At 48.1% G+C, this 25,435-nt stretch overlaps 11 protein-coding genes across 15 annotated transcripts; 3 read left to right on the top strand and 8 right to left on the bottom strand.

Annotated features, from left to right (window-relative positions):
* Positions 1–574: 574 nt before the first annotated feature.
* On the top strand, positions 575–3,426 carry E1B28_001725 (uncharacterized protein; the record flags this gene model as incomplete). Its single annotated transcript, XM_043147688.1, has 17 exons — positions 575–830; positions 887–905; positions 959–1,046; positions 1,107–1,136; positions 1,204–1,227; positions 1,290–1,685; positions 1,737–1,881; positions 1,936–2,021; positions 2,081–2,192; positions 2,250–2,326; positions 2,389–2,488; positions 2,560–2,852; positions 2,915–2,929; positions 2,986–3,061; positions 3,123–3,263; positions 3,320–3,361; positions 3,416–3,426. The coding sequence occupies 17 exons, from the start codon at positions 575–577 to the stop codon at positions 3,424–3,426; spliced, it is 1,911 nt and encodes a 636-aa protein (XP_043016402.1).
* A 683-nt stretch (positions 3,427–4,109) lies between these two features.
* Positions 4,110–5,937, bottom strand: E1B28_001724 (uncharacterized protein; the record flags this gene model as incomplete). Its single annotated transcript, XM_043147687.1, has 15 exons — positions 5,776–5,937; positions 5,691–5,723; positions 5,596–5,641; positions 5,522–5,535; positions 5,403–5,463; positions 5,306–5,353; positions 5,228–5,245; positions 5,120–5,171; positions 5,032–5,066; positions 4,949–4,973; positions 4,872–4,883; positions 4,624–4,811; positions 4,442–4,578; positions 4,214–4,379; positions 4,110–4,160 (listed from the first exon to the last, which is right to left on the bottom strand). The coding sequence occupies exons 1-15, from the start codon at positions 5,910–5,912 to the stop codon at positions 4,110–4,112; spliced, it is 1,023 nt and encodes a 340-aa protein (XP_043016401.1). The 5' UTR covers positions 5,913–5,937.
* Positions 5,938–6,895: 958 nt separating this feature from the next.
* Positions 6,896–8,240, bottom strand: E1B28_001723 (uncharacterized protein). The gene is made up of 5 exons (XM_043147686.1): positions 8,022–8,240; positions 7,947–7,969; positions 7,768–7,889; positions 7,624–7,717; positions 6,896–7,562 (listed from the first exon to the last, which is right to left on the bottom strand). The coding sequence occupies exons 1-5, from the start codon at positions 8,144–8,146 to the stop codon at positions 7,042–7,044; spliced, it is 885 nt and encodes a 294-aa protein (XP_043016400.1). The 5' UTR covers positions 8,147–8,240; the 3' UTR covers positions 6,896–7,041.
* Positions 8,241–8,393: 153 nt separating this feature from the next.
* Positions 8,394–10,835, bottom strand: E1B28_001722 (uncharacterized protein). Its single transcript, XM_043147685.1, has 10 exons — positions 10,550–10,835; positions 10,363–10,497; positions 10,210–10,315; positions 10,051–10,156; positions 9,920–9,999; positions 9,765–9,873; positions 9,549–9,717; positions 9,459–9,499; positions 9,359–9,405; positions 8,394–9,301 (listed from the first exon to the last, which is right to left on the bottom strand). Exons 1-10 carry the CDS (start codon positions 10,718–10,720, stop codon positions 8,616–8,618), a joined length of 1,650 nt encoding a protein of 549 aa, XP_043016399.1. The 5' UTR covers positions 10,721–10,835; the 3' UTR covers positions 8,394–8,615.
* Positions 10,836–10,907: 72 nt separating this feature from the next.
* Positions 10,908–12,349, top strand: E1B28_001721 (uncharacterized protein). Of its 2 annotated transcripts, XM_043147683.1 has the most exons (9): positions 10,908–11,029; positions 11,082–11,134; positions 11,186–11,354; positions 11,410–11,417; positions 11,469–11,718; positions 11,769–11,784; positions 11,837–11,951; positions 12,010–12,149; positions 12,199–12,349. In XM_043147683.1, exons 1-9 carry the CDS (start codon positions 11,001–11,003, stop codon positions 12,271–12,273), a joined length of 855 nt encoding a protein of 284 aa, XP_043016397.1. In that variant the 5' UTR covers positions 10,908–11,000; the 3' UTR covers positions 12,274–12,349. The 2 variants fall into 2 exon arrangements, with proteins under 2 accessions (XP_043016397.1, XP_043016398.1); XM_043147684.1 differs by having other exon boundaries at positions 11,837–12,149.
* Positions 12,350–12,385: 36 nt separating this feature from the next.
* Positions 12,386–14,402, bottom strand: E1B28_001720 (uncharacterized protein). Its single transcript, XM_043147682.1, has 3 exons — positions 14,036–14,402; positions 13,628–13,982; positions 12,386–13,574 (listed from the first exon to the last, which is right to left on the bottom strand). The coding sequence occupies exons 1-3, from the start codon at positions 14,379–14,381 to the stop codon at positions 12,485–12,487; spliced, it is 1,791 nt and encodes a 596-aa protein (XP_043016396.1). The 5' UTR covers positions 14,382–14,402; the 3' UTR covers positions 12,386–12,484.
* Positions 14,403–14,810: 408 nt separating this feature from the next.
* Positions 14,811–16,465, bottom strand: E1B28_001719 (uncharacterized protein). 2 transcript variants are annotated; one of them, XM_043147680.1, is made up of 10 exons: positions 16,400–16,465; positions 16,137–16,225; positions 16,026–16,078; positions 15,796–15,964; positions 15,735–15,742; positions 15,425–15,674; positions 15,352–15,367; positions 15,183–15,300; positions 14,983–15,122; positions 14,811–14,924 (listed from the first exon to the last, which is right to left on the bottom strand). In XM_043147680.1, exons 1-10 carry the CDS (start codon positions 16,418–16,420, stop codon positions 14,844–14,846), a joined length of 945 nt encoding a protein of 314 aa, XP_043016394.1. In that variant the 5' UTR covers positions 16,421–16,465; the 3' UTR covers positions 14,811–14,843. The 2 variants fall into 2 exon arrangements, with proteins under 2 accessions (XP_043016394.1, XP_043016395.1); XM_043147681.1 differs by lacking the exon at positions 16,400–16,465 and having other exon boundaries at positions 16,137–16,323.
* A 219-nt stretch (positions 16,466–16,684) lies between these two features.
* E1B28_001718 (uncharacterized protein) lies at positions 16,685–18,538 on the bottom strand. Its single transcript, XM_043147679.1, has 10 exons — positions 18,258–18,538; positions 18,122–18,209; positions 18,000–18,068; positions 17,831–17,948; positions 17,550–17,775; positions 17,405–17,497; positions 17,245–17,354; positions 17,101–17,194; positions 16,957–17,049; positions 16,685–16,891 (listed from the first exon to the last, which is right to left on the bottom strand). The coding sequence occupies exons 1-10, from the start codon at positions 18,390–18,392 to the stop codon at positions 16,868–16,870; spliced, it is 1,050 nt and encodes a 349-aa protein (XP_043016393.1). The 5' UTR covers positions 18,393–18,538; the 3' UTR covers positions 16,685–16,867.
* A 64-nt stretch (positions 18,539–18,602) lies between these two features.
* E1B28_001717 (uncharacterized protein) lies at positions 18,603–21,274 on the top strand. 3 transcript variants are annotated; one of them, XM_043147678.1, is made up of 11 exons: positions 18,603–18,961; positions 19,090–19,242; positions 19,294–19,409; positions 19,479–19,687; positions 19,735–19,883; positions 19,939–20,054; positions 20,107–20,235; positions 20,288–20,556; positions 20,608–20,733; positions 20,791–20,934; positions 20,988–21,274. In XM_043147678.1, the coding sequence occupies exons 1-11, from the start codon at positions 18,940–18,942 to the stop codon at positions 21,088–21,090; spliced, it is 1,536 nt and encodes a 511-aa protein (XP_043016392.1). In that variant the 5' UTR covers positions 18,603–18,939; the 3' UTR covers positions 21,091–21,274. The 3 variants fall into 3 exon arrangements, with proteins under 3 accessions (XP_043016392.1, XP_043016390.1, XP_043016391.1); XM_043147676.1 differs by having other exon boundaries at positions 18,603–18,992; XM_043147677.1 differs by having other exon boundaries at positions 18,603–19,242.
* A 439-nt stretch (positions 21,275–21,713) lies between these two features.
* Positions 21,714–22,959, bottom strand: E1B28_001716 (uncharacterized protein; the record flags this gene model as incomplete). Its single annotated transcript, XM_043147675.1, has 4 exons — positions 21,714–22,339; positions 22,390–22,500; positions 22,555–22,833; positions 22,887–22,959. 4 exons carry the CDS (start codon positions 22,957–22,959, stop codon positions 21,714–21,716), a joined length of 1,089 nt encoding a protein of 362 aa, XP_043016389.1.
* Positions 22,960–24,040: 1,081 nt separating this feature from the next.
* Positions 24,041–24,979, bottom strand: E1B28_001715 (uncharacterized protein; the record flags this gene model as incomplete). Its single annotated transcript, XM_043147674.1, has 2 exons — positions 24,041–24,741; positions 24,796–24,979. 2 exons carry the CDS (start codon positions 24,977–24,979, stop codon positions 24,041–24,043), a joined length of 885 nt encoding a protein of 294 aa, XP_043016388.1.
* Between the last annotated feature and the right edge of the window lie 456 nt (positions 24,980–25,435).

Here is a 25,435-nt window from a genome sequence, read left to right as displayed (position 1 = left end):
TGTGGTGCGTTTTGACTTTGATTCTATCGTCTTAACCGCTTTGTCGGCCACTGTCTGTTGTTACGTATTGGCGTTTGGCCGGTTACCTTTGAAAGGAGCGGGTACCGTCAGGCTCCATTTCTTCCGTCATCCTGCCATTTCAATCCCTTCTATACCGGCATGACCTTTGATCCATACAAAGGCCGTAGTGTCTTCGGCGTTTTCTACGCTAATGAAGCCCTAGTCTTCCCAGTTTCGTAGGTGCGAGCTACCACATACTTGAATCGCTTTTGATGTAAAGTTCTCCAGATCCCGGGGTCCGCCCTTTAGCCGCTATAACTTCCCTCTTGGTTGGATGGGTTGAGCTCTCGGGTGTCTTTATTGCCCGCTTTCTCCCATATCCGGCCGAACAAGTCAGGCCGTTCTTTGTGCATGAGCCTTCCGTCACAAACTTTTTCATCGTCTTTCCCATGCTGAATTGGTGGGATTTGATCTGCTGACACGCATAGGCGATGGCAGGAACATCGACATATATATATCTACCCATGGAAAGAGTCTCAGAATAAACGACCGTTATCCGTCAAACCTGTCTACCATGCCTTCTCTTGTAGAAACTCTCTCGTCTTTCTTCAATCCTCCAAAGACCACCAGGCAAGAAGCAGGTCTGGTGAATGGGAGGAATGCGATGGACATCTACATGGATGACCACAGAGCGGAGGACGGCATAGCGGGGGCTGATAATCCAGGCAGTTCTTTCAAAGGCTCAGAGTCTGCGACGTTCGCTCTCGGGGACTTCTGCATTGATGAGCCACGTCCGATGAAGGTGGTCGTCATAGGGGCTGGTTATTCCGGTGCGTAACTACTATAGGAAAGTATTGCTGCCGCTTTAAACCCCACTTCAATATAGGTATCGTGGCGGGAATTCGGTGACTTTCTAGGAGACCCTTCTCGACAAACACTAATCTCTGACCTCCTACAGTTTTCGTCAAAGAGTCAGTAATCTCGACTTGACAATCTACGACGGGAACGCAGGCGTTGGAGGGACGTGGTTCACAAATAAGTACCCGGTACGTCACAACGCACTCAAGAGCCAATTGTTCGTACGATTTTCCTCATCATATCCCCAGGGCTTAGCCTGCGACATACCTTCCCATTGTGTTCGTCTTCTGTTTCTTCCTTTAATCAAATTCAATCAAAATCACTCAAATTCAAAAGGATGAATAGTATCAGCTGACATTCGTGGAAAATGTATATCTCTTTCTCTGACGGATAATTTCCACTCCCGCTGACCGTCTGTTTTTTTCCCACAGCCAAACTGGTCTTCATTCTATGCCCCTGGTTCGGAAATTCTCACGTACCTTGAGTCAGTGGTCGACAAGTACAAGTTGATGCCTTACATCAAGCTCCAACACCGCCTGACAAGTGCACGATGGAACGACGACGAGGGTAAATGGCACCTGACCATCCGACGAGTCACAGACCAGGGAGATCATGAGGAATTCGAAGATACCGCGGACGTCCTTTTCACGGGGATGGGGGGTCTTAGCCGTTGGAAATGGCCAGATATCGAAGGGTTACATGAATTTCAAGGCAAAGTAATCCACAGCGCACAGTGGGAAACTGGAGAGGGAAGCGGGGACCCTCATCTCAGCTGGGAGGATTCCGTGAAGAGCTGGGGCAATAAATCTGTCGGTGTCATCGGCGTCGTGAGTTATTGAGGTTTAGAGCCCTTTTGGGAGAACACTAATCCAACCCAGGGATCATCCGCGATACAGATTGTACCCTCCCTTCGACCCAAAGTGAAACATCTCGTCAACTACGTTCGAGGGAAGACCTGGATATCACCTCTATTTATGAAGGAACAGATGGACAAACTTTCTAACGACCCCGAAAATGAGAACTGTAAGACTCTAGTCGCATCATTTTGTATCCCCCAGTTGAATTTCTCGCTTTCAGATGCCTTTACAGAAGCAGACAAGGAAAAGTTCAGGGACCCAGAATACTACCCTCGATATAGACGCGAACTCGAGTCTGTTTTGAATGTATGGACATATTGGAACCTCTTATCTGAGGTTTCAAAAATTGAGACCTTCTGTTACAGGGTGTGCATGCAGTAACTCTACGGGAAAACATTATGCAGCAGAATGTCAGAGCAGCTTTTAAGGAGATCATGCTCAAGAAACTTGCCGGGGCACCGGGGGTTGCCGATTCCCGTGAGTGAACGGTTTCACAAAATGTAGTGTTCAGACACTGAGCCCTGGTTTACCCAGTCATACCGGACTTCCCGGTAGCTTGTCGACGATTGACTCCTGGACCTGGATATTTGGAAGCACTTTGTGAAGACAATGTCCGCCTTTCTGGGATTATTATTATCGAACTTGGCTGACCTTCTTCCCTTTGGGGTCTCAGCTGGAATTTGTTCGGGAGGAAATCAAGCGAGTGACTCCGTTTGGAATAGAGAACGTGGATGGTACACATAGGGAGCTGGATGTCATTATCTGTGCAACCGGTGAGCTGAATTGTTTGCAGATTCTACGCAATGTCCTGGAGCTGATATTCACTTGTTACGATGCTGAATAGGCTACGATACGACTTTCAACTACAACTTTCCCATTATCGGGAAGGACGGGGTCAATTTGCGAGATAAATGGGAGCCCCATCCTCGGACGTATTTAACGGTAGCCGTCGATGGCTTCCCGAACTGGTTTCAAGCACTTGGACCCAACTCTGGTGTCGGTGCTGGTTCTTTGCTGATCTTACTTGAACGCGAGGTCGACTATGCCGTTGAGGCCACTCTTAAACTTCAACGAGAACGGCTGAAGAGTATCGACGTCAAGAAAGAGGCTGTGGATGACTTTGATGCGTATATCGAAGTGGGTGTACCGTGTCGCGGTTCCATTTAGCATTATTCACCCCCCCTACTCTCCTTGATTAGAGTTTTTTCCCTACGGTAGGTGTGCCCAAGACCGGCACGAATTAGGATCTTCTATTGAACCTCCGTGTTAGAGCGTCTTCGGAGCAAAGTGTCGCGCTTGGTACAAGGCCGGAAAGGAAGAAGGACGAGTGTTGGCATTATGGCCTGGTGAGCAACTACTATCGCGAGGACCAACCTTTTTTGTTCATTACATTCTGAATGATCCAAGGCTCGACTCTCCACTGTTTACGCGCTCTAGAACATCCACGATGGGAGGACTACCATTATAAGCCTTTGGATGATAAACCTAGAAATCGATTCTATTGGCTAGGAGACGGGCAAACGACCGCAGACAAGACTGGGGAAGATCGTGAGTTTTATCGTTCCTGGACCTGGCGACCGCGACGACTTACCGAGATCCGATAGGCGCGTGGTACCTGGATCCCAAACACCTCGATATCCCTCCCGGTAAGCTTGTGTCAGACAAGGAAAAACACCGTCGCTGACAGTCGGATTTTGTAGTTCCGCAGTAAGCTGTAGATTGTTTCTCATATTTGGATCCGTCAAGTATATTTCAATTGATTGACCCCCCTACAAGAGCTTCATCCTATACATTCCAAGTCCAACCGGCAGTGAGAACTTTCTGAGACAGTTTTTGAGAGAATTTGGGTTGAGAATCTCTGGTCCATTGGGTTGTCAGGCGAAATCCGACATCGCCGACAATGGTTTTGGTTCCCAAAATTCCAGGAACTCGAAGAGCTACTTGTCCAGTCGCGACCCCCATATCACGCCTGGGTTTCACTAACTAAGAATCAGATAACACACCGGGAAATTGGGGGAACTAGCCAAGGCACCAAATCCTACGCAATCGACCTCTGGATCTGAACAGCTATCACAACCACTCGAATGTATATTCTTCACTACATCTTCAAAAATGTAACAAGGGTAGTGCCATATCCTCTTCGAATTCTTCAAAAAGAGATGTCCTGTGGTATAACTGACAGTTTCCTGTTCCCATCCAGTATTGAATATCGAATACCTTAATGATTGCGATCCCCACTTTCAGCCTGGTATTGGCTGTTCTTGCCTTGTCGGGATGATTCCGCAGTACCGTTTAACAACACTAACCGAGAATATATCGCAGAATATATATCAACAAGAATGAATACACGACCTAAAATTAAATCTTCCAGTTCAAACCAGTAACATCTGAAAATCACACTGCAGTTGCCTTGTAATCGTAAAGATTGTTTCCCCGGTTCGAGTTCTGCGTGCCATAAAGTGAGCGGCCAGTTAGCACAACCTAATTGATTCACTTACGATGGTTGTGCCAGAGCTTCCAAGTTGAGTACCAGAGCGAGCAGCCAACGGTGGAAGTTCACTGTCGGTGGCGGAGTGGGTCAGACCCGACATCATCACGACTGTACTGGATTCCTTCTGCACATTTCTTCGAGCATTGAGGGATGCCAGCATGGTGTTGAAGTACCTAGGCCGTACGTAGTACGTTTCAGTTGATGAGCGTACACCGTGGAATGGCCTGTAACTTACAGTTTTCCAGTCATGAAGTAGAAGACAGAATAAAGGTAGTTGGCAGGGAAAACAGTTGCCAGAATGAGAGTGATGGTAGCGCAAACACTGGTGATCAAGCCCGTATTGACGGTGTAGACCTGTTCAGAGGACGTAAGCTACAGCTCAGCTCAGTGTTCACACACTCCGCATCCCCAACGTACCATTAGACGATTCAACAGGTTATCGGATCGTTTGATACCCGTCTTTGCCCTCGCAAGCAGTACCACCATGAATAGCGCCAAGAACACGTCGCTTGTCATGGTTATTGCATTTACCGCCTTCGAGGTCCAAAAATTACGCATGATGGCCATGGTAATGCTGCTTTCGCGTGAATTGATGATAACGTACGCTATGATTGCGACGATTAGACGTGTAGTTCTTCAGGAACTTCAGAACACTGAGAACGCACCGAGTCCTATCGCTGTTGGCAGGTACAGTGACATCAGCACAAATAATGACGGGCGGGTTTTTAAGCTATTAACATACCAAGTTTGGCAAGAACCAGCATGCACTGGTGTCAGTGAGTATGACACTCGAACATGAAATGCGAATCGGGATGGATTACTTACTGGGAGGACTGCGACGAAATAATTCTTTTCGCTCACTGTGGATGTTACTCACTGATGCCAAGAACACAAGATTAAGGCGTTCACTTACAGACAAAAATTCGATACGCAAAGAAAGCTTGAACCGTGAACGAAGTGAGACACTGAGTTGATTTTGAGTAATTGACCAAGCGCAGATTTACAGCTGCCGAAAGCGAACCTCGAAAAGAGACTGAGTCTGAAGTTCGTAACCACGCGTGAGCCACTAAGGTAGGTGAGAGAAAGAGGAGGTACTTACCCACAAACTCCAGATATAGTGATCCAAGAAGAGAGGATTGAAGTAGTTCTAATGTTGACAATTAGCGGACTCAGAGACTTGGTAGGGAAACACGAACGGTGATTGTGAACGTGTATATCACATGGCCAATCAAGGCCTGTTGAGTGGTGTCGAGAACCCTTAAGAATCAGCTGAGTGTGTTTGTCGGAGGGAAGTCGTAGTACTATGAAATCGTACCAACTAATCGCAACCTACATGGTTGAAAAAAGCGTCAAACAGCAAGAAAATCTGAGATGAATAAATTTGCATACCAGGGTCTTTAGGTACCGTCGTTCGTTCTTGAAAGTGTCGTAGAACCTACCAGTAATGTGAGCGAAAGAACAGACTTGTGCACAGGCCCACATACCAATATGCTTGAGTACACCCGACACCCCACAGTCTATGTAAATGATGAGAGCGCTGAACAAATGCCACTGCAGGAGACGACTTACGCTGTCGACAGGATAAGCCCGACGAGGAGGGCCCCAAGCGTGGGGTTGAAGTCAGGAAGTGGCGGAAGCCCCGCACTGGGGACAGCGCTGCCGGGAACAGCGCCTGAAGCACCGCTAGATGGGGGCATCTGAGACATTTGAACGAAGGAAGAGGCTCTGAAGTCCAACAGAGGGCTGTAGGATGGGGAATTCCTCCAAACATACTTAGTCTATAAAAGGTCGAGTGACGGTTGCAGGAAGTAAGTGTAGTGGTACCGTGAACCGAACCTAAGCGAACCGGTTCAGTTCGGCGAAACCTCTCTCGCTCCGTCACGGTAATCTTCACGATCAAATCATGAACGCCCTCGGAGAATATGGAAGTCCACATATCAAAATCAACAAGGTAGTGCACGGGAGAATCTTGATATGTTTCAACTGATTAGGTCCTTCACACCTGTTTCAACTTCTGAGCTTCTGGCATCAATTGATAGATCTCGCTTGATACTTGCGACCACGGATTAACACCAGGAAGTACCTCAAGTCCTTCCAGTTGGGAAGACGGAGCTGAGGATATCGTGCTGACATACTACCACTAAAGGCAAGATCAGGGTAACAGGGATTACCTCAGAGAATCACAGACTTTCCCTGGGTGGATGTACGTATACTTCATATCAGGTCCGAAGGGGTCTAACTGAACAAATTTGATTGCATATTTGATCATGATTGTAGACTGGCGTTTGATAACCATGAGGTAGACCGCCCGACGCCCACACTCTTCCCATTGTCCCGAAACCTCTCACCAATGACAATGATTGTCTTTTGAAAGGTGAAGATCAAAGTTGAATCACTTGAAGGCAGATAACTCACATTTTTGTTTAGCCTTAGCCTGAGCTCGAGACGCTGTTTCTATAATTAACAAAGGCCATTTTTAGTTTCTATAGCATTACAGTAAATAATGAGGTGATTAACATCCCAAATTACACAGTGGAATTCGTCCGAATTTGAGCGATTCTGTCTGCATTCTAACTCGGGCGCCGGGGCTGCTCGCTGCCACGAGAACCGAGATACGGCCTGTTCCTCGAGAATGGTGTAAGGCTAGCTTTATCAGGATTTCGCTCGCTGGATTGTTTGCAAGTTCTCTGTTGCACCAAGTCATGTCCCAAAATCATCTATTCGACGGTGTACTAGAACAAGGTCCATCTAACTATACGAGAAAGGACTTCGCTATCCTTATCCAGAGGGTATCAAATAGAGTTTGGCAAAGGTGGATGAGTTCGCAACCACTGCCTAGGACAAAATTTTGACAGCCTCGGTCCAATGATTCGCTATCACATCCCAATACTTCACGGGATCCTTTCTCATGTGAGCAACATGAGAAGACCCTTGGAAGAGTTCCGCATTAACTGCCAGCCCTCTCGCCTTAGCATCAGCCATATGCTTCTCAACCGACTCTCCGAGGACGAGCTGGTCCTGCTGTGAATAGATATACAACCTTGGCGTACGTTTGTTCGAGAATGGAACCATGTAGGGGTCCTGCAGTCCTTCTCGCAGGACGTCGAATGGTGAGGGTTGACGACGGATCCATGCCCAGCCCATGACCGCAGCGTAGATCAAGATCAAAGGTCCCGAAACGAGGAACTTCACGAAGAGAGATAGGCCGATTGTGTGGGCATACAACGCGTGCCAGAGGCCGGCTTCGCCTGGAACGGAATCAAACACGATGGCAGTAGCTGGACGCTTATCAACCGGTGGCTGATGGGGAATTTCTTTCATGAGTTCTGAGGCGAGAAGGAGCTGGAATCCACCACCTTAGACAAAGTAGATTGTTGAGAACATTTAAAAAAAAATGTAGACAGAGAAAGCGCGCACCGTTTGACAAGACATGAACGAGCATATTAGGTGGTGAAGGTCCAAAAAGACCATGGCTTTGGATGATATCAATAGCCGGGCGAATAACGTTGAGCTGAACCAATTGTCGGTTACGGGTTATAAGACAACGGTGTGGAAACTCACGTTCGTGCTCTTCCGACTCCATCCTGAGGATTTTCGCGACATGATGAGCACCTGCGTGGCCTGGGGATACAACTTTCTGTACCCTTGCATGTACCTCTTCAACGGCGAAAGCTTGCCATCAACTGTAGTAGAGGAATGCTGAGACTAGAGCAATTTAGAGATTTGGCTGAAAAACGTACGCCACCCGAATATCAGAATGAGTCTGCGCTTGTCGTCAGTCTATGAGAGAACTGTGCGCGCAACGATTGACTCACTCGGGACCAGAGCTGGGCGTAGGATGAGTGTCTTTACCAGACGGTGGAACATAGGTGTAGATGTCCTTGGACACCAGAACGGGCTCGATTGGGGTGTCAACTAGGAGGGGAGTACTTTCGTTCATCGTGACAATGTTGCAAACTGCTGTTGCGCCGAGGTGTTTAAGTGAAGCAGCCCACAGCCTCGCTGCTGGCAGTTTCTCAGAAAGAAGTGCATTCCTGATTTGGATGCCCGATTGATAATTTATCAATATTGATGACTGCGGCCTCAGTAGGCGCCACCGTTGACGACGCTCATATACAAAGGACCTACCGAATACTCTTTCTTGATGAAGTTTTCCCGCTCATAAAATGAACTGAGAACCAGTGATGATCTTTATTCAGGAACTGGACGACGAGGAGAAAACAGAACCGTTAGTAACTGGTGCGCAACAATCATCGATTCGTAATGGTACGAATCCGATGAACATGAATATTCAATCAACGGAATGCACCCTATATCGCCACAGACCAAATCTCAGATTGGTCAATTGCTTTTGAGACGCGTAATAAAAGTCATACTACAGGTTACTGATCGATTGCGAAATGGGTTGTCTAGGATTTCTCAACAGAAGACTGTTCACCCTCGACAACACCCCAACTTTCGTCGGTATACGTGTGCATCGGTACCGCCTTCATCATCAAAGAAGACACAAGCCCGATCCCAGAAAGCCCTGCCATGACCTGCCAAAGTGTGCTCAATGATTTCGCAAAGAGCGACCGCACCTCAGCCTGCAGCTCGAGCGGCAGTTCTGGCAGCACAGCGATGGTGCCATACGCTATATCTCCGCCTGGAGGGTGCATTGCTAAGACTTCAGCTGGGAGATGAGCGAGGCCGTTCTGTAAGATCGCTCCACCAATCGTGATTCCCCATACTTGCCCAAACAAGCGCAGGAACATGCCGAGAGCAACAGCCTGAGCATTTGCAGAGACTGGTAATGGTGCAAGTACAGGGAACATCGTCGCTGTGTATGCCGTTCCCATACCCGCGCCGACGAGAATCGTGTAACCGATGGAGAGCCAAAGATGGCTAGTTTCCTTTACGGTGCTGAGCAGGCCCATCGAAAGGACCATGATAGACCACCCAACCCAGAGCTGAGGTCGGTAGCATCTGAACTTGGCGACGGTGAAGCCGACCAAGACAGAGATAGGCGCGAGGCTCAATGCGAGTCCGAACATATCCAAACCCGATTTGAGGGGTGATGATAGCTTGCAAGCTTGGAAATATACGGGAAGGTAGTCTAACAAAGGGTAGATGGTCTAAAAAAGGTTGACAACGAAACAGAATCACCACCTACAGATGAAGCATAGGAGTGTCGCCTGGACCACAAAAGTTTGGATGTAGCTTGATCATGATTCAGATCAAAGAGCGTACAACGAGTGTTTGTAACAACTCACCCACTGACACTTGTGCGATTAGACCATAGTAAGGAAGGTACCTAGAGTGAAGGTCAGAATTGATTTCGCTGGGAAACGGGAACTTCGTACCATCGGATCCTTCGCGTACACGCCTTCATAGGCGAAGAAGGCGATGAGGCCACTTAAGCCGAGGCATAATGGGACGAGAACTTGAACCGAGGACCAGCTGAATGATGCTCCAGCCCACGTAAGTGCAAGGACACAAGCACTCGTACTCCCGACAACCAAGAAGTTGCCACTACAACTCGCTTCAGTAAGAGACCACAGGAAGAGCGTATAACATACACGAAATCGAGCCGTCTCAACTTGAAAAGCAGTGACTCCTTGGGAGTTCTCAAGTTGAGATACCGAATAGCCAGCAGAGCGACAACGGCACATAATGGGATATTGAGATCTGAGAGAAGACTTAGAGGGAGCATTGAAGCAGAACTGGGGCATACAGAATAACCATCTCCACGCTCCCTTCTGAGCCAAAAGGCCACCGAAGAATGGTCCCAGAATCGACGCGATACTCCAAGTCCTGGGGGCAAGTGAGTGAACGAGAGTTCATAGATAGTAATCGGCGACGAACAGTCCAAGAAACGCGTTATAGTTGCCTCTTTTCTGCAATGGGACGAGATCCGCGAGAACGATGTTGGTCAGGGACAGTATACCTCCTCCTCCAACACCTTGGATGGCTGGAAACAGAAGAGCGGTCATTGTTTCGTTCAACGCGAACCTAGTGACATACCTCTTCCGGCAAGAATCTGCGCCTCAACCTTGGCTGATCCACATAGTGCACTTCCGATAGAAAAAAGAGCAAGAGACACGAGGACGATGGGACGCCTTCCAAAGACCTGAAAACCAAATGAGATATGATAGATAGGAAAGAATTTGAATTCACCTGTGCGAGGGCCCCCGTGAACGGAAGGAAGGCAGTCGCAGCAAGCGAGTAAGCGGAACCCATCCAGATGAAGTCTTGAGAGCGATAGTCTGGAATGGAATCCACGATGGTCGGCAAAGCAGTCGAAACTGCAGTCTAAAGAAGATGTGAGTTGGCTATTCGGAGGAGACAAAGAACCGAAACTCACCAATTCCAACGCGCTGAGAAAAAGCGCCAGGCAAAGCGCAACGATGATGGGCAAAATCTGGGATAACGGTACATGTTGCCCACCAACAGGAGGGGATTTGGCACCCTCATCCAAGGTTGACCGAACGAGATTGAGGTTTGGCTGGGAGTCACTGTCGATAGTTGAAGTCATTGTTAGGCACAAGACTGATTCTGGAAGCCTTTAAAATGAAGATGGCAGCATTCTGATCATTTCTTTGGGCGCGCTCTGATATCCGTGTTTGCAGTGGTGAAAAGACCGGAGATGGTTTCAGTGCCTTTAGGTAAGCATCGCGATCCATGAAATGAACCGACGCGGACCGAGCCGCTCATCTCAGCTATGCTAATACTTTTGAATTGAAGAATAATCAGCCATAAGACGCTGCCAATGCAGTGAGCTTCCAGCCACGTTCCATCCTTGCTCCTCGACGGCCATGACTCGGCACACCATCCTCATTACTGGGCAAGCAATTCCCCCGGAATTTGAGCCTGAATAATGCTGAAAACTCGTTTAGATGCACCACAGGAGGTCTGGGCTACGCTCTCGCGAAAGAGAACCACAAAAGAGGTATGCACAGCTACTCAGTCTGTCACTCTATTTGCTTCTAAGCTCTCGCAGGCCTCAGGGTGTTCGCTTGTTCTCGTACGCTAGAGTCGATGGAACCCCTCGCAAAGCTCGGCATTGAAACTTTCGTTTTGGACGTTGCAAACTCACAGAACATTAAAGACCTGAAGACTACTATCGCAGAAAAGACCGGAGGTTCGCTCGACATTCTTGTCAATAGCGCGTCAGTTTGTTGAACCCTTCCTCTATTCACCTGTACTGAGAAACCGGTTTTCAAGCGGACTAGGTAAGACTCAACAGCCTCTGCCCACGTTACACTTGTCCTCATTCTTGTTAGCGTATCCGTATTCTGTTTTCGACCTGGATATGGCCCGTGTTCGCCAATTGTACGATGTTAACTTCTTTGGCGCTTTGGAGATGGTCCACGTCTTTCTCCCCCTCCTTCTCGCATCCAATGACGCGTGTGTCGCCCAAATATCAAGTCTGGCTGCCCTCATGCCCGTACCCTTCAACGCCGTCTATAACTCGTCCAAGGCTGCTCTTCTCTCATTCGGAGACACCCTTCGCGTCGAGATGTCTCCATTCAAGTGCGTAACCAATCGATTTCTGCGGATCCCCACCCTCACCGGTTGAGTAGAGTCAAAGTGATAACTGTGCGTCGTTTGGTCACCCGATTCGAGTCTTCGTCGCTCACTACGGATGAAGATCCTGACTGGAAATGTGCAGTCCAACATCATGAAGCCGGTCACACTTCCTGAAACTTCCATATATCAACCAGTCAAGGAAATCTACCAGAAAAAACGAATAGATGAATTCCAGGGTCAGGATATTCTACATTCTATTTACTCTTATTTTTCATTCTACCGACATCAACATAGACAAGGCTATCCCGGCTGACGTCTTTGCGAGAGCAGTCACTGCCGAGATCCTCAAACCCAATCCGAAGCATCACTTGTGGATTGGTGCTAACTGGCTCACTGTTTGGTTCATTAGCATGTTCCTTCCCCGGTCAACATTCGTGCGTAACATCTTTTTCATTCGAATGCACCTTCTTACGCCGTTCTCAGGATTTTATCTTGTCACGAATGTATGGAATCACCGAATTGGCCAAGCGTCTGGCACGGGGCAAGAAGGCGGCTTGAGTGGTTGTGGCAGCACTGGCATTAATATATGCATTAATATATTTGCTCTGTACCCATGGAAGAAATCATATTAGATATTCCTCTTTTCATTCTCGTAGCTTCATTGCTCTTGGTCGAAAGTACGGATTACCACGGATCGATTAAGATACAGTAAATGGAAGTCTCTGGGAGAAAAGAAAAGAAAAGAGTCATCCTCTCGAGGTGATATCCATCAATCCATGACTACCTCCCCATCATCCACTGTTTCGCTATCCTCGACATATTCATCATCCTCAGGCTCCACCTCATCCAGCATACCACCCATGCCATTCTGCTCCAACATGATCTTCACCTCATCGGGGTCTTGATATTTCAGTGACTTACAGGCGAGGGGTAGTGTATAGTACTTGAACACCCGAGTTACACGGGTATCTGGTATACGGATCTTGAGATTCCTGCCCTTCGGTATAAGGAAGACAAAATAAAAGGTAGATGGTCGTTTGCCACAGATCGCCTCCATCCGATTTTGAAGTAGCTTGAGGTATTTAGTTTTGAAGCTGTGTGTGCCTGACTTGGTCATTTGAAACGCAGCACCAAAGTCCTCGCCGACCAGAAAAGAGTCGAAGAGAGGATTGTTGACCTGCATGGGGACATAATAAGCGTTCCGCTCACGGGTCGTTGAAGGGTCGGATGTGGAGTCATAGAACTTCATGACACGTTGACCGATTTCCATAGGTTGGGCATGCACGTTGTGATCTTGATTCAGACAGATGTTGTTTCCAACCTGCATCTGGGCCATCGGGTAGATGTTGAGGCTCTGGTTGGTAACGATATGAGTGTGTCCTTCCGCTTCGAAGAACCAGCCAAGAGCTGCAGCCATCTTCATCTCGGAGCTAAGTAAGGCCGCCATAACCGTCCGCATCTTGTCGGCCTGGCTTGTCCACGCCTCACAGATTAGGTTCACCACCAAGGGAGACCGGACTTCATGTCGCATATCGTCACGACGAAGAAGCTCCAAGGCAGTCGGCGGTAGCCTTCGGTATGTGTTAATAAGCCGATGGAAGTGCTGAGGAGAGTCTGAACCGGCGCTTATCAGCGAAACGACGTCTTCAGCTTTCATAGATAGAAGAGCGGCCCGGACGTCATTCACGAAGCTATCGACCTCCATGGCCAAAACGGCGGACCTGTTTGACTGGAACAGAGGATGAGTGAAGATGGCCTTGAAACGATGCAGGTCCATATTGAAGGTTTGAATCAAACGGCGGATAAAGTTCTGCATTTTTTGTTCTGTAAGCCCTGATTCGGAGTAGGTGTGCATGAAGCTAAAGTATCATTCAGACTAGAACATGCATCACAGAATGTTACGAGAGCTTACATTTTGACAACGTCCGCAACATCGGGTGGGTTCATCACGAGAGGAGTGATATAAAGCTCCTTTTGCCAAGTATGGAGTCGTTTTAACCGGTTCGGGGTAGACACCCCAACGTGGTAAAACGTATTCGATGTGTCCATAAATCCGGGATTGTCTGCATCGCTCCAGCTCATGTCTATTAAAAAAAGCATGTCGAACAGAACTTCATCTGTGAAGATTTCAGAAGAGTTTGGAACAATATACACATCTGTTGCTTCGGGTCCAAGAATGGCAAATGTCCGATCTTGAATATGGATGCATACCGGTTGTTTGCGAGCTAGTGTTTTCGCTAGAAGATATAGAAGAAACACTGATTTACCTGTGTGAACCATCGGATCAGAAACGTGCGGATGGAAGGAGAACCCGACGCACCAATCCCAGGCATCCCAGTAATAAGGGCCCCGCGTCTATCGCCTGGATTTGCATGGTCGTAAGCGTACTGGTACATTATGCGCTTTTCAAGTTCGAGATATTCAGATTGAACGGTAATGACGCCACTCTTAGGAAAGGGCGGTAGTACTAAGGAGCCAGCTGAAGAGAGCTCGATTGTGCCAATGTTTCGTTCAAGGAGCTCGCCACGCCCCCAGCAACAGAGCATGAGTTCTATGGCCGGGTGACGTTTGGGATTGTAGATAGTACATCCTTCTTCTTCCAGCAGTTCTCGAAAATACTCGACCTTGTGGTTGAAGTTAGGAATGTCGAAGCCCAGATCGGCCATGATGGTAAGAAGCTGAGGCCCGTGGGAAATAGGTTCGCGATGTCGACTTTTCTGCTTTGGAGGTGTTCCACGTCTTTCTCCCCCTCATGTGCACGTCGCCCAGATTTCAAGCTTCAAGTCTCGCTGCCCTAATTCTCGTACCTTTCAACGCTGTCTATAACTTGTACCATGCTGCTCTTCTCAGGCTCTTCACAACTAACGCGAACACGCTCAAGCTCGCTCGCTTTCCTGCCCTCGACTACGCCTCTTTTCTTAGCGTTTATACCGTCCACGACTAGTATCGATTCTTTCACGTAAAGAAGTAAGTACCTGATCCTAACTTCAAAAATATCGAATTTCGGCTTCTTTCAAAGCGCGGTTTTCCTTATGAATTATAGAATACAAAAATAAGATCATATTCCACATAAGATTAATCCATAAGAGTTAAGTCTACTGTATTCAAACTATTCAGTCTCCCCGTTTTCAAGCTGAGCGCTTCGTCTGTTCTGCCTGGCGTATCTGAGCAAGATCAGCCAAACCAAATTTACGACTCAAAATTCCATCCTTGCATGCGAGGTTAGCCAGGATTCAGAGCCAATGCAGACGTTGGGTGTCCACTCACAAATGCTTTTCTCCCGCCGAATGTACCGAGGAACCAAATCAACCACGAATTAGTACCATCCCAGTACCAAGCGCGTGGAGATGACTTTAGAACTTGGTCTATGATGTTGCGAGTGATCTCATCGCGGGGCATGGCACCATCTGTGAATGTTAATCAGTTGTAGTTTGAGAGAATTTGTCAGACCGGCAAGGCAGCCAGACCTGTGAATTTTTCGATCCGGCGCTCTTTATATTGTTGTGCGATGGGTGTATAGATCGAGCCTTCTGGTACACGATGCCACGGTTTTGTTAGGTTGCTCGTGAACAGACCTGGTACAATCTGTAGCCAGCAATCATTAGTTTTTCAGGTATAGAAAAGTTCAATACTCGCCGTGATAACTTTAATACTAATCGTAGTACAGTGAGAAGAGGGGTTCAGCACGGTTGAGAAATTCACAACGTACTTGAACGGAGCAAGTTCGATGCGGAGTGTATCACTGTACGAGTGAAGTGCAGCTTTGCTCGAATTGTACACACATCCGAATGGGACAGGAGCAACGGCCGCTGTGCTGCCCATATTGACGATCCTCGCGTCGCCAGAGGCGATCAGAAGTGGTAAGAATGCTTGAACCATGGCCATGACGGAGAATAGGTTGACTTCGTAGACGGCCCGAGCAGTTTGCAAAGATATATCGGCTGCTGCGTAGGGATATGCTTATGACGTAACTTATGTCAGTGAGAGAATTCCTGCTCTATTCATCGAACGAGACCCACAAACGCCACTGTGTTGAAACAGGATGAATAAGGATACAAGGTCCAAAGTTTGAATGCGTACGCGTTATTGATCAAAATATCAAGCTTCCCGTCCGTGAGCTCAGTGACTTTTGCCTTGATTACTTGAATACTTTTCTCGTCGATGACATCTTGCTGAAGAGTCGTGATCCCAAGTGCTGTGAGCTCCTGCATAGAATCGAGATTTCGCGCCGTGGCGATCACAAAGAACCCTACATCCACACCAGGCTTAGTACACGGGTAGAGTAATCTAAGGCTTGAGTTGCCACGGACCTCTGGCATGGAACTGTTTGGCGAGCTCGCCACCTAGACCGCCTGCGCTGGAGCTAGTCGGGTTGGGTTAGTCGGTCGGAGTACGATACATGCAGGCAACCGGCAGCATACCCAGTGATAAGGATGGACTTTGGAGACATAGGGTGATTGGGGCTGGTAGTGGTCGAGGGAGTTGAAGAGGGAGGGCTGTGACCTGTCAGCTGGGTATCATGTCACGGAAGCAGGGAGAGGAGATAGAACGGAGAGTGACCGGTTGACCGTTCGCAAGGAGATTCGAAGCACGGAGATGTCACTTTGATAGAAAGCGAGGGCCGTTGATAATCAAAATGTGATCCAAATAAAGATTAGCATAGTAATAACTAAACCTTTCTCACCTCCCATTTGCCTCCCATCATCAAGATAGCCCGCAAAGCTGCCTTTGGCGGCCAACAAAGGTTGACTATCAACCAATTGCAACCATCAACCAAGCATTGGTAAAAATCTGGTTGAATTTTTAGAAGATCATCTACTAATGATTTCGGCGATGATCGGACACAGCTTTGCCGGGAGCTCGCCTATCAGCCACGCGACACCTCGGATGTACAGATCTGTTCGGACTATCCTCGATGATCGACTTTCGATGATCATGATCCCGGGGATTCAAATATTCAATATTGGGCGGGCTATTCAATTCCAAAATGATCGTCAATATTAACCGCTCGCAGGGCTTTGAAGTGATAAATATAGAGTCACTATGGCCCTGACTATGTATGGGATGAATTGAAGAATTCCACAATTACCGACTCCGGAAATCCATAAATCACAGATAACAGATCTACATTCACCTCTGAATTTCTCATCATTCATAGCTTAGCCATAACCACAGGCTGCTGCCGCGGTTTTGTCAGATCAGATCATCACTTGAGCTTTGAAGAGAGCGACAGTAACTTACCTCGACTTGCTTCTGCTGCTGATCTTGAATGTCATAATAACAGATAGCACCCCAGATCGCACGGGCGGTCTCGATTGGCATAGTTTGAACAAACTTTGGAGAGTTAGATCTTTGGAGCCCATCGAAACAATCAGCAGAACACACCATATGGCCCCCTTTGCTGATTTTTTGAATACTGACGGGCTTTGCAGAGCTTTCGGGATCGCCGGCAGCCTGTTCTTCCTTGAGAACCGAGCCACTGGAGAAAGAATGATAAATGCGAAGACGGTGGCTGAGAATGATACATACTCAAACTCATCTTGGAGACTATGGATCAGATGGACAGGCGGGCCACAACGATAGAGTTCGTGAAGAACGTTCCATGCACGGGGGTGATGAGAATCGGCCCGGTAACAAGCCTGTATAGAGTTGAGATACTGCGAATAAATGTCGTATTGAGATTGCCTACCGTCTCATAGCGCTTGTTGCAAGCGAGCGTAACCCCCTTGAACGTCCAAGGATCGGGATACTTTTTAGCTGGGTGCTCGGTAAGACCATGAGCCTATTCAGTGTTGAGAAGGCGCGGAAACGGACAAGCAATGACGTTGACTCACGACGTAAAGCTTCAAGACTTCAGGATGCCAATTACGGAAACCGGGCTGAGTAGACAGTTCCTTGAGGGCAAGTTTGCGATTCATCCATGTGTCATTCTTGCACCAGGTCAGATGAGTGAGAATACGTTGCATGCGATCCTTCGCAGGAGACTCTCGCCCGAGAGTGGGGTCCATGAGGATGAACGATGAGAATTGAAGTCTGGGTTGCAACTCGTGAAGCAGGACGCTGAATATCTATAGTTAGCGGGTACTCAAGATTCGCCGACGGATGGTGCACGTACAGCGAATTACCTCCATGGCTATGGCCAACAGCGATGAGCTCTCTTTCATAGAAGTTGATACCGGCCGGTCTCGAGTTAATGAAGGCAAGCATAGCTTTAGGATATTCCCATCCATCCCCTACGAAACTAATGCGTCAGAAAGGCATCTCATCAAATGAGCACAACGTACAGGAATCGCCCCAGGTCTTGTCGATGTCGGACGCGTTAATGACGGCACTCTCACCGTGGTTGGGACACTCTGAGAGACTTGAGCATGAGCTTCTAGATCTACGAGTCACAACACGCGCGTACCAATAGACCAAGCTTCAGCGATGTTGACTGGAGCCCCGTTAGAACCGGCTAGCTGGAAGAGATGCTCGATCAAAGGCTTCCAAGTCTCCTAGACGTATGTTAGCGACGTAAAAGCTGCCGAAGGAAATGTCAGTACCTTGTGGGACCCATAGGCATGAGCGAGGATGAGGATGGCTCCATCTGGTTTGGGGTTCTGGGGGACGAAACGAACAGCGGTGACTTGTAGTCCGTAGGCTGGCTTGGGGTTACAGATGTGAGTAGTGACTTGCATGTTTACAGAAAATGTGTGTGTTTAGCGGGGGAAGAATGAGAAGCTTTAAGGGAGTCTCTCTGACCCCAACACTTTGCTAAAGAAGTTGGGAATGAATCAACTTATCATTGTTACAGTACCTACAGTACTTTGTTGTTCAATTGTTGATACCGGTGGGTGCGTAAGATACCGATAATCAGTGTGACATTGTGTGTGAAATTCCATTGCCACGCTGGCGACTCATCTTACAGCATCCACAGCACTCGATTAGAAAACGCTTTGACTTGACTTTCTGCGGTCCAAACTGCAATAAAACCGTTTACGACCCGGTTCATTTGGCAGTTAAATCGAAAAGACTGCGTTTCTTTCTCGGTTCATCACGCAAGGAACCTGCTTCACCTACTGATGATCATTCGTGGCCACCACCGCTCGTGCTACCCTCTGGTGCACATTTCAGCATCAAAAATCCAGAATTTGATTGATTGAACCTGGGGGTTTTTGCGCGCCACAATCTGCACGCCATAAGGAAGGCGTCATCAGGGTCTCTGGCAGCTATTCCCGCGTCAGGATGATTATCTTCATTCTTAGCTGTGCGTGGTGTGTAAACTTGGACTTAATCTTGTGAGCACAATCTCTTATAACTTGAGAGCTCTCTTTCAGCCACCTTTGACTCTTTTGCATTTCAAAATGCTCAATACCGCGTTCCTTGCACTTCAAGTTTTCACCCTGGTCGCTTTCTTTTACTTCCGCCACAGGAAGGCAACTGCCTCTCTCCCTCCTGGACCAACCCCACTCCCTTTCATTGGAAATCTTCATCAGCTTCCGCCTGTGGAGCCCTACAAGACCTATGCCTCATGGACTGAGCGTTACGGTAAGGTTTTCAATAAACTACACCATAGTCTCGACTTATCGAAACCCACAGGACCCATTATTTACATGCACTTGTTCGGCCGAGAGTTCATCGTCCTCAACCAACTCGAGGATGTTCTCAATCTGTTCGAGAAACGTTCTTCTCTTTACAGCACCAAGCCCCGGTTGGTGAGTCACGACAACCTTCTACTTATAACCTCCAACTCTTCCTGAGACTGAAGGGTTGCTGGAATCTAGGTAATGGCCGGTGAGCTCGTCGGGCGCGAAAGGACCTCGATGCTTTTCCTTAAATACGGGCCAATGATGCAAAAGACCCGGCAGATCGTCCACAGCTGGATGAATCCCAAGGCCTCAAAGAATGCCTACGCCCTGCAAGAGCTCGGGTCCTTGAGAACCATCCTCCGTATTCTAGAGACTCCCGACAGATATGCTCAGCATATTCGCATGTAAGTTTACTTCCTTGTACACAGGACGACTATTAACGCGTTCACAGAACCGTCGGCTCCGTTATCCTCAAATTAACCTACGGTATCGATACGGAACCAGAGAATGACCCCTGGATTCAACTGTCAGAGTCCCTCAGTCACATCACAGCCGAGGCCTCGAAGCCGGGTCGTTGGCTTGTTGACTCTTTCCCCAGCAGTAAGTTCTTTCACATACAGGCAGGTAGGCCAACCACTAATTACCCAATTGATAGTGGTTTATATCCCCTCCTGGTTCCCCGGCGCCAGTTGGAAGAAGTGGGGAAGCGACTCGAGAACAGTGTCGATGAACCTCGTCCGCCTACCATATCAACGCGTGAAAGATAAACTCGTACGTCTCTATTTCTACCAACTGATCATGATTTTTCTGACATGCTCTTTAGGCGGAAGGCTCTCAAGATGTTTCATGGACAGCATCTCAACTCGCCGCTTTCGGAGAAAATCCCACTCCATCGGAGGAAGACGCTCTGATCTGCGCTGCCGGAAGTCTGTATGCAGGCGGAATTGATACGGTAAGCTCTTTTTATTATCTTCGACATCACACTCTCTTGACTCTGACCTCAGACGACGATCGTGATCCGTACCTTCATCCTCATGATGGTCAGATACCCCGAGATCCAGCGTCGTGCCCAAGAAGACATTGATCGTGTTGTTGGTACTCACCGTCTTCCGAATATGGGTGACATGGATTCCCTTCCGTATATCAGCTATATCATCAAGGAAACCCTTCGAATCAATCCTCTCGCTCCTGTCATCCCCCATAGCTTGGATAAGGACGACGTCTACAAAGGCTATCGCATCCCAAAGGGAACGTGGATCATGGCTAACGCTTGGTATGTATCGCCTTCGCGTTTCCGCTCTGGCGACTTACTCAGATGCAACAGGGCCATCCACCATGATCCAACAGTCCATAAGGACCCCGATGTCTTCAACCCCTCGCGATTCGAGACAACCAATGGCAACATCCCCGAACGTGATCCTAGTATTCTAGCGTTCGGATTCGGTCGTAGGTGTGTATCAAAGTTTTCTTCTGATATCCCCCGGCCCTTTAACAATACCGGGTATAGGATCTGTCCTGGAATGCATCTCTCACAAGCTTCTATGTTCCTTTACATTGCCCATCTCTTGTTCGTATATGAGATGAGCCCTGTCCCGGACAAGGACGGAAACTGTATTCCTCCTCCAGCCGCCTACTATGCGACGCATCTTCGGTTCGTATCCCTTTGATTTTCATTTCGATCATTATTGCTGATTATTGCTTTAGTTACCCCGAACACTTTCCTTGCAAGTTCACTCCTCGTAGCCAGGAGAGGGTTAAGCTTGTCGAAGATGCAGTGGCAAATGGGACGCACGCATTGGGTCCTTAACTTGAACCCCCCCCCTCTTTTGGTCGGACTCGTAGATACCACTTTCTTTTTATTTTAAGGTCATCGAATGCACCGTGACAATGTATTTATGTTTTAAGATGTGAGCCGGTCGTCAGTACTTAAATAATTATTTTTTGTAAATATTGAAACTGGATATACTATAGAATTTGTGTAGCGAAGCCTCCTGGTAGGATCTGTTTTCGATGTACCGCCTATCAGTTTAGTCCGCCATGGCCCATGGAGGCTACGCACTCCCAATATTCCAGGTAGAGACGCTCTTAGGGATTTTCCTCGTGAGTTGCGAGTTTATTTGGGCTTTGGGTCGTCCCAAAACTTGAATCACGACCAGAATCAGCGTTTTAATATAGTGCGAGAAAACTGATTTGACCAGGACTTTTGCAAGGTGTTTCAATGACTGTTGTGGTAAAACGGCGGTCAACGAGGCTTTGAAATCGTTTCAAACATTTTAGTCCTCGTTTGCGACCCTCAAGGTACCGACAGTACTAAGAGATCGACTATAGAATGATTTCCACGACTATGACTGGGATTGAGTAAGAGGATATAAAGATGACCAGAGCGATAAATATGAAAATCGACGAATGAGTCGATGATTATACAAGCCTTCATCCACTCGCAACCCACTCGCAGATCAGCTTGGCTGCTTCACCATGCTTAGACGATCTGGCGAAGAACTCCATGAAAGGATCATCGTGAACACCATCTCCCTGAGTGAACAGCGTCACGCTGGGATGATGCTTCGAAAGATGGTCTTCCTCGAACACTACCGTAGAGTTGTATGGGCACTCCGCGTCTCCAACGATAACGAGGATACGATCCACAATACCATCCATACCTTTGAACCAACCACTCGGCGCGTTCACAGCGTCGACGTATGGGCGATAGGCGTCGGGTACATCTTGGAGAACACGAGCTCCCCATGCACGGGAGGTCTTGGGGTTCATAACGTCGTTGACGCTCTTCGCAGATTCAAAGGATGAAGCACCCTCGCCTAGCATGGAGATCCAAGGCGAAATGAGGCACATGCTGGAGAATTTGGTGGTAACGGACAAGGGAGGAACATCGGGGTGAGGATGGAGAATGTGGGAGTAGAGTTGCATGACGAGGTTCGCGCCAGCGGAGTCGCCAACGATCTGGATGTTCTGCATGGGAACTCCGGCGCGAACAAGGTGATGGACGGCTTCAACAGCCTGTCGCAGCTGCTGAGGGAATCCAGCGTCAGGGATGATACCTGTATTCGATAGTTAGAAGCAATAAAAAATAAAAAAGAGTATCACTTACTATACGCTAGAACGGCAAAACCTACTTCTACCTTCTGTGCTTCTACAGTCTTCTGAACAGAGCGCCAGAAATCCAACATATAGTCTTGAAGTGGGGCAACAAATCCTCCTCCTGTGTGTTCTGATGAGCTTGACGCAGAAAACGGGAATGCTCAGCTAAGCTTACCATGCATGTATAGGACCACCCGGTCGAGCTGTTTCGAGCCGATCCAGAACAGTTGTCCACCCGTATCCCCAAGATCATCGACAACGATGGGAAGTTTGTTACTTTTCGCCCAACTCTCGTAAACGTTGACGGATGTGCCGAAGACGAACTGGATCTGGTGGTAGTTGAGTCGATCCCCGAGGAACTTGAAAGTTGCATCTCCAAGTACACGGCGCGTCGACTTGGATTTGTTATGAGCAGCGCCAATAGAGGTGATAATCCGCGCAGTGACTGTGAAGGCTGTTTCGAAATTAGTACACGCGGCGACAGGATTCAACGGCGTTGGCACGAACGAAGTTCAAGGATGCAGGCAACCAAGGAAAGGCGCTCTTTCAAGCTGAGTACACCGTACTTTTCGCCGCTCATGGAATGTTAGAGGTTCAGAATCAAACAGCACTGAGAGTTGTCATGTTCATGGCGAAGCGTCTTTCGTGATGCATCACCAAAGAGTGTATTGGATGACAGCTTGATGAACTTGTGCGAAATTTTCCCGCATCATGATCAACAATGAGATTTCTCAATGGATGAGAGGAAGAGTGTGTAAGAGGTGAATGGAGGATACGAGTGCTGGGTGATGCGGGAGTCGATGTTAAGAAGCGCGTGTGCTTTGCTCAACCCCTTGATCAGAGTTTCCCCCCAAGGCCATAAGCAAATACTATTACGAGGACTAGCTATATATTCATTAGCCCAAGGTTCGACTCTTCACTGTTTACGCGCTCTAGAATATCCACGATAGGAGGACTATCGTTATAAGCCTTTGAATGATAAAGTAGGAATCGATTCTATTGGCTAGGAGAGCAGACAAACTGGGGAACATCGTATGTTTCCGTTCCTAGCTGGCAACCGCGACGACACCGGCATCTGGCTAAACCTGCGCGTGTACCTGGATCCCGAACAGCTCGATATCCCATTAAGCCTTGCATCAGAACAAAGTAGTTTGTAGTTTCGCAGTAAGCTGTAGATTGTGTCTCCAAATTCGGTTCCGCCAAGTACGCCAAACCAGTTTACATATGATTGACCTGCAACAATGATCTCGAACTCATTTGACTTCATCAACCAAACGTCCCAAGTTCAATCGACGGGAGCTTTCTGGATTATATGTTCTGCTTCGATGGATAATGGAAAGGTGCAATGTCCTTTGGTTGTGAGATGAGAATGGAGAAAGCGGTGTTCGTCATTTCGAACAACGGGAGAGGAAAGATGGTGACAGACACATCGACGTTGCAGGTTTTGATGAAAACGCGGAAAATCTCTAGTCCAATGAGTCGGTGTCAGGCAAATCCAATCGCCGACAATGATTTTGGTACTCGAAGACCTGCTTGTACCATCCCGGATCCTGGATTGAGGGATGATCAGTCTTACGCATCAGTTGCACTAGTAAGAGATAACACACCGGGAAGTTGGGAACTACTCCCCTTCCAAGACTTCATACATACTCGTCGTTCTCCTACCCCGCTCTCACGCAGTATGATTCTCTAGCCCAAAGTTTCAGACCAAGCTTCCGATCAAGCCTCACGTTTCTCAACCTCTCCTCTCTCGCGACGAATTTTTCAGCCCCTATAAGCCTCTCACATTCCTCCCTCACTGCTACAGGCTGACTATCAAACCACTCCCTCACTGCCGAGCGTGCGAGAAACTCGTCCATATCCTCTTTAGACACCTTACCATCCCAAACCCACCTCGGAATATGCATAGGCGTATATCGGGCGCAAGACAACACCTCCATGTGGACTGCTAGGACAAACAACGGGTCGTTCCTCCGTTCTTGAAGGATCGCAAGGAATGGGAGAGTGAACAACGAGGTGATTCCGGGGTTGTTATCTTCACTCAGGTAGTATGATTTGACCAAGAGATCCGAAGGACCTTTGAGGAGGCGGTCTTGGTAGGTCTCGAGGGTTGGGTAGGCTGGGAAGATTGTTGACCAACGGCTGGGGTGGGGGAGGAGGTTAGGGGTATCGGTGGCCCCGTGCAGTTGTTGGAACTCTGAGAGACAGTAAACGAAGACGTGCAAGGCGAGTTGTGCGAAGTATATCGAGTGTTCTGGGATGGGGTATTCCGTCGGGGGAAACTTGCCAGATTGGATAGTATGACGTGCGGTGTCGAGCAAATTTCTGCCGTTCCACTTGATAGGGATGGACCAACTACTAACTAGTTTGAAGGGTTATTTGAGCGGGTTGTTGGGATGGATGTGGAAAAACATACCTTTGGCTACATTCAGAGGCGCCTGGTGTTGAGCCCATATGGCACTCGTCCGTTCAAACTCGGTGATAGCCTCCTGGTCTGCCACCTGCTCTAGTTCAAGATCAATCTGGGAAATTAGCTCTGCGACCGAAGTCGGAGTGTTATCGACAACAGCCTGAATGGACGCTGGATATCTTAGCTGCATGATGGGGGTGAAGATGAGGTGTCGCAGGTTGTCGAATAGATGTACTGTCCTACAAGCTCCCACGCACGGATTCTAACCTGGTAATTAAGTCCGGAACCCTATGATACCTTCCAAAAAGGGAAATATCTCCGAAAACCACTGGACATAAGGTAGGGACCACTGACGATTATTCCTCAGTCAAGTAGCTGTTGGTATTGTTGTCGTGTGTAAGTGTTGTGTATGATGGTTGGCGTGCACGGTGAGAGCGTGTCGTGTTCATATTCACATGAGGCGAAGCACACTCGGAAATCGATTTCCGAGTCTGTGTGCTGTATTTAAGCTTAGTGTGCTGCGTCTTGCACCAGATGTGCTGTGTGCTGCATCTGGTTTTTTGTTGTGGTGCGCTGCCGCTCGTTGAGCCCGGAGTCAACATTAGCAATGTTTTAATATAGTGCAATAAACTGATTTGACCAGGGC

This window comes from Marasmius oreades, chromosome 1 (assembly GCF_018924745.1).
Source record: "Marasmius oreades isolate 03SP1 chromosome 1, whole genome shotgun sequence".
In the NCBI taxonomy this organism is placed as follows: domain Eukaryota; kingdom Fungi; phylum Basidiomycota; class Agaricomycetes; order Agaricales; family Marasmiaceae; genus Marasmius; species Marasmius oreades.
The sequence above is the reverse complement of the archived record's forward strand: the minus strand, read 5'-3'. Positions and strand labels throughout refer to the sequence as shown.